At 39.3% G+C, this 12,570-nt stretch overlaps 1 protein-coding gene across 1 annotated transcript in view; it reads right to left on the reverse strand.

The window, feature by feature from the left end:
• Positions 1 to 10,904, reverse strand: part of LOC106946677 (transmembrane protein 132D) — a 37,388-nt gene extending 26,484 nt beyond the window's left edge. The window contains exons 1-3 of the mRNA XM_015031195.1: positions 10,362 to 10,904; positions 7,511 to 8,417; positions 1,821 to 1,967 (exon numbers count right to left, since the gene is read on the reverse strand). Coding sequence (XP_014886681.1) covers positions 1,821 to 1,967; positions 7,511 to 8,417; positions 10,362 to 10,425 — 1,118 coding nt within the window. The 5' untranslated portion in view covers positions 10,426 to 10,904. The remainder of the gene's footprint in view (positions 1 to 1,820; positions 1,968 to 7,510; positions 8,418 to 10,361) is intronic.
• Between the last annotated feature and the right edge of the window lie 1,666 nt (positions 10,905 to 12,570).

A 12,570-nucleotide genomic window follows, 5' to 3' on the forward strand; every position in this document is an offset into this window, starting at 1 on the left:
CAGCGAATAAAACTGAGACATCGACAAGCTAACATCAAAACATCCAAGAAAAGAAAAATCAGTTTACAAGTAAGACTGTGAATGAAGATGTGTGAGTTGGTGTCAGGGCGGCAGGTCGCGCTAGACTTTTTTTGTTATCTGTTATCTTGACTGACAACATAAAAAAATCTGTCCTGTACTATTTTTATCCGTGAAATTACAATCATATTAACATCGGCCATTTAGCTGCATTTTTTGCGGTTTAGTTCATATTCACTGTGAATCCAGATCCCATCACAAATTGAGCAGATAAATGCATCTACATTTTACTCCGTAGTGACAAAAACCACTGACTGAGGCCCCAATAACTTAATAAATTAAATTAAGCGACTTCACGGGTCTGGACGCACTTCCTCCTGGTTCCCATCTGCAGAAAAATTCATCAGTCAGTTGGATCTGTCTGATCCAAACAGATCAACTGAACTCTGAGTATTTTACCCTGTGCGGTCCGGTGTGCGCTTTTACCAGGATTTATTTATTTATTTATTTATTTATTTATTTGCGTGGTTTCGCTTCTCCGAAACGGACAGATGTTACATCTGCAACTCCTCCAGAGCAACGCTCTCCTGGATAACGTGCACCAAGAAGGCTCCATTTGTTAAATCCGCTGGATGAGTTACTTCCAGCGGTTTCTAAGTCTTCGCGGCGGCGGAACCGCGTCTGCAGTGGTTGAGCAGCGGACTGCGCATGTTACAGTCTAACTAACTTTTGCATTGTCATTTATTTCCTCAGGATAAACTGCCGGCTCCTCAAATGGATTAACACAACGCTGCATTCTCTTTAGTTTTCTCTGGTCAGTAATGGAGACTTGAATTTAACGCGCCATTTCAACCAGAGGTTTGTAATGCGCTTCCTAACCATTCGCTCCAAAGCGTCCGGTCCATAACTCTTCAACACGCCCGGTCAGAAAGACGCATTTAGTTCAGAGTCCATGAGATGATATTCAGAAAGGATTTTTTTAATTAATTGATTTCAGTTGCCTCTGAGACTAAATCTTTGCGTAAAGTCTATAATGTCTGCCCATGTGACTTGTTTTTATTATTTGTTTGCTTACCTTTAAACACTGATTTAAATATTGTAACTTTTAAACTGAGCAGTAATTTTACATCCATGGAAACTCAAATGTAATATTTAAAACTTCAATACATAAAATCAGTTATTTAACAATATGAGGTGGTGTTTAATTTATTTTTAACATTGTATTTTTATACATTTATGCTAATGGTGCCCAAGTCTAGTTTTCCAGAGCTACCATCTGCAGCTTTAGATGGTTCCTTCTCTAACACACCTGGACCATTGACTCATTATAAGCCTCTACAGAACTGAATCAACCTTTTGTCTGGGGTGTGTTTTAGCAGGGATGCACTCCTGATTTGTACCGTCAATGTGGCCTGTTGAGGGGGGCCAATATGCTGAAGTGGCCCTCGGTGAAATTGAGTTTGCCACCCCTGCAATAGTATGTGAATAACTGAACAGGCTACAGGTTGTTTTGCTAGAATATCTATGCAGACAACAAGTTCTCAAGGTGCAGTCATTGGCAAACCAAATGTAAAATTGAACAAGATTTTTCTTTCACAGGTGTCTCTTGTTTTTCCTTTGAAATGGTTGTAGAGAAAATGGGTATCTTACTGAAACAAGGCCAAACAGAACCCTAATTAGAAGTAGAAAAACAGACTATTTTTGTTGCTTAGAAAGAGCAGCTTTTTAAAACGGGTTGTTGCGAACTTACATACATCTAACACACTGCACAAAACTGCACATTTCATAAGCTGTGGACTGACCGTTTTGAGGCGATGGAAGCCTTCCTGCGGCAGACGACAGTAACAGCGTTGGGAGTTGCTCCTCTCCCAGGCTCCACTATGATATCCCATAGTAATGGGTCACTAGGCCGAGCAGCACTGAAGGACAAGCCTGACTTTACAGCAGCCCTGTGTGAAAAAGTATTAAAATACATTCTATTAAACCATGATAATATTGTGGTTTAATACACGGAGAAGTACAAATTGTAGGTCCGCTGAGAAATCAACTGAGTAGAATCAGCTCATTTTTAGCTTGATCGCAAACTAAAAAAATATTAAATTCCACTCATTTCGTCTCAAATCACTTTAACCAAAAATAGTCATTTAAATCCTGTCATATACATACCAAATGATCCTAGTTATCAAACAGCGCTCCGAGTTCAATTTGTTACTCAAATTAGTTTTTAAAGTTCTATTTGAGGAAACCCAGCAGATTGCATCGAATCTTTGACTCCTTGGGATGGATGTGATCATAATGGGAACATCAGAGGGACAACTCATGTTAGATGTCTGGCAGATAAAGTCACAGAGGCCAGACCGAGATAGTTTGGACATGTTCAGAGGAGTCACAGTGATTTTATGGGTGGACGGATTATATCTGTGAAAAGCTGAGAGGTGTTGGAGGACGCACAGACACAGTGACAGATGATTCACTGTGGCAACCCTTGAGGGAAAAAAAAAACTAAAAGAGAAGAACATCTGAAAAGTTTGTTCAGTTTCTGATACCTGTGCATTTATTTAAAATAGAATTGGCACTGTATGTACTAACTTTTTATTGTACTTTAATTGTAGCCGTGTTTTGACTGCAGTTCTATTCGGTTTGGCTGTTTGTGTCTAACAAGGTAGGTCACAAACAGTCAAATGTGTCGCAAGCTGCTTGCCCACTGAGAACCAGCAGGGGTATTTAATTCCCATCAGCCCTGGGGAAAACTGGGAATCAGTTAATCAGATCTCGTATTCAGACACATCTCTGATGGGGGAGATAGATCGCTAATTAGAGACGATGTAATTGGACCAGACAGTCGTACAAATCCAACCAGGGCTTTTTTTGTTTCTCGCTTAATCTCCTGCATCAAGGGGAGTCTTACATCACTGGACAGGATCAGAAAGCAATTATTTGAGTCAAACGCCTAAAAAGTGATACAAGTAATACAAATGTTCCTCACTTATGCCTGCCTGACTACTGAGCGGGAGCATTATATATAGGTTTGTATCAGAGGCCATGTCTCTTCATGACAAAAAATTTCACACTGGAAAAAAAAACAAAAACTGCAGCATAGAATTTTCAACCCACACCTGCTGAACTCTGTCACTTAACGTGACAAAACGCTGCGTCCGCAACATTCTCCATATGAATAACAGTTTGGTGGCTGTAAGTGAGGGACCCAAATGCAGGACAGAGAAAGAAGGGCGTGCTGCAATAATACTCATAGAAACCGAAGTGTCTCTAGACTGTGACAAGCAGCAGGACAAGGGAATTACAAAAATAGGAAAACGGAACCGGTTGGGGAAAATAAAAAAAACTAAATCAAATAATAGCCAGTGCCACTGAGATACTATTAAGATACCTTGTAAAAACTAAATGACGTCAAAAAAAGAAGCTTCACATTTGACATTAAATGTAGCTACTAATACAAGCTAAAAAATAAAAATGACAATTTAGTTCAATAAACTGCAATTTTGAAGTAACAAGGGAAAGGCTTCTTGGTTAAATATTCTTATATTTCTTTTTGTGTTTTGTTTTTTCTTGTGTCTTTGATTTTCTGTCAGTTTTTTTAGGGCATCAGAGCAGTGACAGAGTCACCTGATGACCATCCTTCCCAATAAAGCCAAACCATTTCTGCAGAGTCATACTGAAAGGGGTGACAAAGTAAATCAATACAGGGAACCTCTTGGAGCTTCTTGTCCAATACTGTGACATAAGCTTCCCTGCAGGGAAACTTAGTTTGGGTTTTTATTCTTTGTCACTGTCGGTCACTATGTCCAAGGAGGAAAGAAGTACAAAGAATATAAACTACTAAACGCCTTATTCCTTTGGAAAAATGTGCCTCGCTGTTCAAACTGTGGGCTACACATGTTGCCAATCACCAGGAAATGTACGTTTTGTCCGGTTTTATTGTGGCGCGTGCATCTAACTCATGAATGTACACAGTTAATCCTGGCGAGCAGCCCAGATCATCTTTACTCTAAAGGGTTAACCTCTTCATTCCTTTTCAATCAGGGCCACAGCTTATCTGGCCTAACCCTGCTGGAGTGGACTCAATCTTGGCCCAAAGAGTGAAGTAAGGCAGGGATTTCTCGTAGGAGGAATCAATCACTGCCAAGCTCCTCAGAGCTAACCTTCACTCGGACTTAGTTGCAGAGCTCAGCAGGCTCGTCCTGTCCCGATGCATGCTGCATGTGGCAGGGTGCCAGAAACGCAGACTGAAATGACTGACCCAACTGGAGGATTTTCAGCATTTCAGTCGCGCACGACAAATTTGGGGAATTTCAGGTGAAGAGGCTGCAAAGCCTTGCAAATAGCCAACGCAGCGGCAGATGTTGACTCCTCAGGATGAGAATCTCATTCAGTTATTTTCGACAAGGCAAACAGAGCTCCGTTTACATCACTCGATCTGCATTTGTGTGATGAACGTATCTGTTTGCCATATGAGCAGAATACTTAAGAAGAGCTGTAGAAAAGCTTCTATGCATATGAATTCTGGATTATGGCGCACAGATCTTAACATTTTTTTTTTTTTTTTTTTATGTTCGCCTGGATTCTGCAGGAGAATACTGTGTTGTACCCAGGACTAATGCATGATATCACTAAACTGTAGGATTAGACTGGAAATTGTTTTCGGAGAAAACAATTAAGCAGAGTAGAGAGTGAAAACACGAAGCTCGCTGTAAAGGCATTGCAACTTCACTTTAAAACTTGGAGAGTTGTAAAATGTGGACAGAATGAGAACACAAAAAGCACTGTAATTTGTGAGATTTTTTTTTTTTTTTTAGAAAAAAAGAAAAACGTCTCATGTTGAAGCAGTGAAGAAGACTATAAAAGTCAACAAGACACATAAAGTGACTGGTTACAATAAAACAGGCCATTGTTCAGCATGGAAAGTAGCCATGTGTTCAGAAATATTATTTTTTTTTAAGTTTGTGCTTTCATGCTTTATTTTTATTTCAATTAAATGCGTGTTGCTCGGTGAATACAGTGTTTTACAAAGACAATTATTATTCCACAATGTGTTTACAGTGAGCACAGCAATATGAATTTGGCGGTGTGATAACAAATAAAGAAAACTTTGAGCAGAGAAATAGGAAAAAAAAAATCATGAAAGTGTTAACATTTCTGACCAAATCAGAAATGCAAAAATAAAGCTTTTTTTTTTTTATAGAATTGAAATGATATCCAACGATATCATTCGTGTCAATCTGTTAATTATGGCATGAGGTCATGTTTACCTTAAGGATTTACACTTAATTTATGATTGCAATAAATTCTGTAGAACCAACAATAGCATTTATGTTTCCAAACAACCATGGCTATCCTCTAAAGATTCCCAATTGCTCATTTGAAAAGAAGTATCGAGAAAGCAGAGCAGTTAAAACTTAGATAGAAACCACAGATATAAGTTCATGCTTTTCCATCATGGTGCAGTGGAGAAGATGGAACAACAACTCCTCCTCATTTTTATATTATTTCCTATAGTTTTGAAAGATTTGTGGACCTCAAAACAAACTCATTAAAGCCTAACAGTCAAGTATGCAAACAACCAGCAGCACACTCTCCACACCTGCGTGTCTTTTAATATCTATCATTGCAGGTGTCATTTTAAGCTGATTAATGGAATTAATTTTAAATGATTGCGTCTTTTTTTAGACTTTATTCGCCACTCAAATGTTTATAAAACTGGATCAACCATTTTATTTATTGTTTGCGTCTTTGATGAGCAGGATGGTAGCTCAACCTGCCTGGTGATTTACAACTTAGAAAAAATGCTCAGAAAAAGTTTGGGAACAGATTGAACTGTGTATTTTTCCCTCGGTGACAGGGCTGCTTTTATGCGAAGCTCAATTCTACCCAGAGGAGTTAGGGAGATTAGTTATTTGTTTTGCTGCTCCATTAAACAAATGCATTATTTATGAAGTCAAATAACCACAAAACCTTGTTGAAATGTTCGTGGGATGTTGAGATATGAAAACCAGTGAATCATTTGCCAATTATTTCACTGTTTATGGAAGAGTGATCTTCATAACTCCCCCACTAAGTGTGACGGTGCAGAAGCAAGGATATGTCAGACAATTTATGCAGCCAGCAACTGGCAGACAACACAAGTCACTCTGGCATTCATGCATGTTACCGCACGGCCTTGATGGTGGGCTTCATAAGTATTTAAGTGCCTTAAGTAATCGTTTAAATGCATGGAGCTTATCCCTCATGAATATGCTCGAATGTACTATACATCCCCCTTACACTTGCTTGGTTTCTGCTATTTCATGTATTTCATAAACAATAAATTTCCATGTAATTCCCTCTAAGCTCTTGTCTCAGTACAGCTGGATTTACAGAACAGTGATTATTATGATTTCCATCAATGATACTTAATTCTAACCACTTGTGAGTAGCCTTTAAAAGGCCAGATCATTGCTTATTTGGACTCATCAAGGCTCTTAACTGTGACTATGTAATTTATGTACCTTCAAATGAAAAGTAAATGAATGTCCCATTTAATTATCTACTATCAATGACACAGAATGTTGCAGTCTGCACATCAAATTTGCTTGCTAAGCACTACATAAAGGCTTTTCTTCAAGAGTCTGTGACTTCTTGACCTTAGAGCTGTACTTTAATCAAAAGGGCACTTGTGTTGACATTTTGATCCAAAACGACCGCAGCAATATTTAAAATTGTGCAAGTAGTAAGAAAATATATCTAACACATTTGTTTATCAAGTATTAAAGTAAATATCAATAATCAAGAAATGCTTCTTAACCACAAATGATAATATTGAGACACTCAACAGTATAATTGATGTGTCTTTTTCTGACATTGCACAGCCCAAAGTCATGTGTAAATACATACACCATAAAAATGTGTTTGTGCTCTATCCAAAGAATACTTTGATGTTATAACTTGGAAAGTTCAACGCTTTACCACAACCTCTAATTGTCAGACACCCACAGAGCAACTGTGGCTCTGTGGGTAAAGTAGTCGTCTTGTGATCAGAAGATTGTAGGTTTGATTTGCCAGTATGTGCCCCTGAGCAAGGCACTTAACCCCAAGTGGCCTGTCTGTGTATCAGTGTATAAATGTGTGTGTATGTGTGAGTGAAAATTGGTGAATGTGACTTTAGTATAAAGTGCTTTGAGTGGTTAAAATGCTTGGAAAAGCTGTACATAAGTTCAGTCCATTAATGCAGCTCTAATTATCCAGTGCCATTGTCCTGCAATTTTTGGACGCATACCTGCTCCAACACACCTGACTGATTTATGACAAGGCCTTTACAAAACTCACTGGTTTGCCAAGCAAATAACTCAGCCTTTTGATTCAGGTGTGTTGGCGCAGAACTGGTCTGGAGCTGCAGACCCCTGTTCTATATTTGACGTAGCGGCTCTCCAGTTGGGCCAATGTCAGTATGATTCATAAAAAGCATCTCAACAAAGGAACACCACAGACAATCTCTCACCTCAAAGTGAAATTTTCCAGCGTAGATGTACTAGCCAGAAAGATGTAAAACGTTCCCACATCTTGACTCTTTAAGGGCTTGGAAGACGTTTGGATCATCACAGCACCTCCCAGCCTAAGCCTGAGGAAAGTAGGGTTGCCTGATTGAGTTTTGATAAGAGAGACACTTCCAATCCTTCGCAGAGGCGTTCCAGACCCCCCCGAGTCTCTCCCTCTTCCCACTCCCACTCGTTGCAGGCTGTCTTGTGGAGCGCACTGGCCAGTCTGGTCCCTTCTGCTCTGGAAGTAGACCTCCACAAGATTTCCCCGAAGGGCCTTCATCGCTTCGGTTTTTTCTGCTTCCCGACTTGAGCTTCCAGATCTGCTTCCTGAGCTGAACCAAGATGGTTCCGGTTTTAGCTGAGCCACACAGAATCCACCTGGAGAAACCAGACAAGCTCCTCTGACTTCCTTCGTCTCCCAGAAGGCATAGGCTGTCACACAGTGAGCGTCATCCTTGGCCCTAGCCTCGTTATCTCCATTAGAGTCCATCATTTCTTGCCTGAAAGTGATGTTGCTTTCTGTGGGCATGTGAAAAAGAATCTTGACAAATGGGTATGAGGATCGAACCTGACGGACCAAAAGAACCGCAAGGATCTTTCGTCCGCTAAGGAGCAGATCAGGAGGAATGGTGGCATCTACAGCTAGGGGGCCAAAAGAAGCCTTGATAGCTGGCTGGAGGAACCCGGCACCCAGACTGCTTATGAAAAAAGTCTGAGCCTGAACTTTGATGCTTGAGTTGCTTGGGGTCCCCGCACCTTGACCCAGAAACACATAGTCTGCATTGAAGATTTGAAATTTGATGGACGGGTAAATAGGTGAAGGAGTGGGGAGTACTCCAGCATCTTCAGCTTTCTGACTTCCTGCAGCTGAAATGGAAGAATTTACATGGATTAATTAGAAAAGGATTGAAAAAAAAATCACAGTATGCACTATTATTTTGTGAAGGTGTCAACTGATTTCAATCACAAGTTTTTTCAAATGATTTTGGTTATTGAGAAAGTGTCATGGCCGAAATCATGGATGGAGAAATTCTTAAAATTATTTCACAACCAAACATTTTTAGCTAATAATTGATTATCCAATAATTGTGTGTGGTGAGGCAAGCCTCAAAAAGGGTTGAGTTTGAAATTTACTGAAATATGTTTGAAATAGCTAAAGCAATGGTTTCTCGAATGAAAAACAAAAATTAAAAAAAATGTTAGCAAACTACAGTGGCAAAGATTAGCAGACATTTTTCCAACGTGGCATCCTTCGCTACAACAGCTGAGAAAAAGAGATTGGCAAGAAAATTACAGAACCTTTACAGCAATGAAAACAAATGACCAAAATCTCTTTTTCCTCAAGAGATTTTACACATTGTAAATTTTAAATACAGTAAATACAGTAAATGCAGTATTCTCCAGACAGAAAAAAACTAACCTATGTCAAATTAAATAATGAAAAAATATTATTCACAAGTGTATTTGACTACTTATTTACAGATCCGACTAAAGGATAAAACATATATATTTTGCTGATAGATAACATTAAACCAGACTATTAACAACAGGTTTTGATTTCCAAATTGTCAGTTCACTCCCACAATTGTTCACTGTTACTGTTTCTAAAAACAACTAAATTGATCTGGCTCTTTAGAAGATGAATTTAACCAATTTGTCATTTTTTTGCATTGCTATTAACTTGCATTAATAAACAGTAAAACCAACTGGGACATCAAAAAGGAAATGTGTTTAAAGAAAAAGTTTAACAAATGCTGTATTAAACATTTGAGAGCTACTCTTTGTCGCCAGATGTTTGCGCTGTCTAGTTTAATAAAAATGTTGCCTGGTCCCTCATTATTCCACCCCAAAAAGCATGAGAGTTGTGTCTGAGTTTACAGGCTTGTAAACCCATCTGTTTGAATGTATAACTCATGGCTTATTACATCCTTACACAGTAGTTTAAAGTCCAGACTGACATAATGAAACTAGCAAAGATGAGTGTAGTTTAAAGCATTCGTTTTAGCTTTTGAGTTGTTATTCTAGATGATGATGATAGTGAAAACAAACAGTGCTACTAATCAATAGATGCACCATTTATTGATCTGATATCTTAATGGAATGCATGGAGTGATTTACATTAAAAGCTAGTGAGTTTAATATGCACAGAGGGCTCCTTATTTTAAACACACACTGGGAACACACTACACACACACACATCTCCCGCTTGACAATAATCAAATATCAGTCTTTTCGCAAGATATATCAGCATTAGAACATGGAGATCGCCAGCTTGCTGCTTCCTCACAGCTATTGATGCAGGTTATCTTTAAACAAGCAGAGAAACAGCTGTGCAACCTCAGCTCCGGGCCTCTTTAATCCCGCAGATGAAGCCTCCTGATGCACACTGGAGAGCCTGCTGTCACTTTCATTTAGACAGAGGGATAACAAAATGGGATGAGGCCATGGGTTGTAACCACAAACCCACGCAAAGTAGGAATTCATAACCTGACAGCTGCATAAATCAATAAAATAAGGACACAGATCTGGGATTTTCAGCAAAAATGCTTAGAGCGGTCATCAAAAAAAAAAAAGTCTAAAATCTATGTAATGCATGTTCCATTGTCTTTGAGCGTTTTCATTTAGGAGACAAACACTTTCAATAACACTGCTTTGCATGTACAACAGTACTAAACATTTCTGAAGCCTTCACTTTCAACCCGTTTTTACAATAAGTAAACTGTTTCATCTCAGGTTGTCTTCAAAATAAGGGCGTCTATTAAAACAAGTAGACACAAAATAATACCTTGTTTTATCTCATAAAGGTCTCACCTTTAATAGCTGTAAGAACTCCCACAATTGGAAAAAGTGACCCGAGGGAAAAGTTGAACATCATTTTAAAAAAAGTGCAAGTTCTCGTTACTCTCTGCTCTGAGCTCCAGTTTGCACGCGCTTAAAAGAAAGTGCAGGACGAAAGTCATAACATCGTCTGGTGTCCAGTCGAGTCAGTCGCTCTGATTGCAAAGGACGAAACAAGGAGAAATAAAAAATTGTTACACTTTCACATCCACCTAAATCTCCCCCCAGACACAAGTGGATCAGTTTTAAATGCCGCGTCCCGTTTCTTGCTCTTCCTTTGGGAGTGCGGCTGATGACTGATACCACAGGGCAGCATCAGATACGACTTTCCATGACAGAAAATCAGTAAAGAGTCAGTCAGATTAAGCACACCCACGTGGGTATAATCTGCCGGTGTATGAGTGGGAGTGTTGGAGGGTTGAGGGGGGAGGAACAAATGAAATGCGCACAAGGTCGAAGGATGAGTGGTTTCCTCAATGGCAGTGGGTTTAACAAATAAACATTAACCCAAAATCCCTATTTTTTTATGTTTTATTATTTGAATATGTCTAAAATTACAGCAGCAAAGTTTTTTCACTCTCTCTCTTACAGACTTGCCCTTAAGTGACTGGTAAAGGCTCCAGATTTTCCATCCACACAGTCCTAGAGGGGGTGAATGTGGAAAACTGGAGAGTCATTTTGATTCCTATTCTGTATATATTTCATGATTTTGTCTATCCATCTGTCTGTCTTTTTGTGTGTCCACACAGTTGATTCTATGGGGAGTCTCAGTATGATTCAGTTTAATAAGAGTGAAATCCAGTCACTCTTGTTCTGCACATCGATCTGAGCTTTGTTTCACTCTAAGAAGTGTCTCGCTTAATAAGCCTGGTATGACTTTCCCTAGCCTTTCCACTCTCCACTATCCCCCACAATAAGCACCCGTTGTCCGAACAAACTACACGCATTATGTGCCAATTACACCTCATGCACCCTGTGCCTGCATCGTTACAAGGTGACAAGAGTGCCAAGGTGTCATCATTAAGGATACACACATACAAGGTGAGTAAACACTTTCTCGCTTGACTGGAGAGGCTAATTAGAATAAATATGTGACTTAAGGAAGACATTAGGTGATCTCTAAATGCTCGTAAAATTTTGAGAAACTCACAGTCGGGAGCTAAGACAGGATTTTACTGCAAGAGTGGCACTTGCAGTGCCAAGGCAATACATGGACTGCATTTCGAAGTCATTGAGTTTTAATTTGAGTAGTTTGTCCATGATTTTTGGCTTGAAGTTACAATTAAAACTGACGGTGGCAGAGGCCACTGACAACTGAGTCTGGGAATATCTCCAGATCTCAGTTGTTGTTCCAGACATGCAACCTGCTGCCGGCGCTATTAGACATGATAGAACGGCGGTCAGAAGTGCTCTGTTTGGCTGCAGCAGTGGACGTAAAGCTGTTGCCAGGTGGCTGAGAAGGATTTGGAGGTTTGGAATAACACAAGTCGAGACCCTAAATCCTGTAAATATTTATGAAATTAAGTAGAAAGCTGTGACTCACAGAGCAGTTAGAACTGATTAATAAATTACCTGAGTGACTACTGGTGGAAGCCAAAACTCAGTTAGAGATTTGGGAAATGCACGACAGAAATTCACATTGTAAATTTGCAGTAATTTATTCGCAGTGTCTCTGCCAAGTCATGGTTTTAAATAGCAGCATATTACTGGAAAAGGTTTGAGAGCACATCATTTCAGGAAAACGTTCATTTGATAGATTGAAATAATAAACTACTACATATAAGTGAATAAACTCCCTGTACATTCAGTTTGCATACTGCATTTCAGGCTAATACATAACTTATGTGGTAGGGGGAAAAAAAAACACTTTCTTTTCGGTACAGTACAAACTTGATCTTATCCATATCAGAGCTAACGACACCTGATACAAAATGTAAAGCAGGGTGCCAACCACCAGTTTATTACTGGACTATTTCAAAACACAAAGCAGATAAGAACTACAGAACAAATTCATTTTGTCTGCACACTTTGAGGAAAAACCTGGGGAAAATCCATTGCAGCACAAAGTGCAGATGGAAAACCAGCATAGAAAATCCAACAAACACATTCCTATTGTTTTGTCTAACAAATGCGGACAACCCTTAACTGCGATTGTATGCACTCATGCACTTTGCAGCAATGG

This window comes from Poecilia latipinna, unplaced genomic scaffold (genome assembly GCF_001443285.1).
Source record: "Poecilia latipinna isolate Pla-1442-1.1 unplaced genomic scaffold, P_latipinna-1.0 Scaffold13, whole genome shotgun sequence".
Lineage (NCBI taxonomy): Eukaryota > Metazoa > Chordata > Actinopteri > Cyprinodontiformes > Poeciliidae > Poecilia > Poecilia latipinna.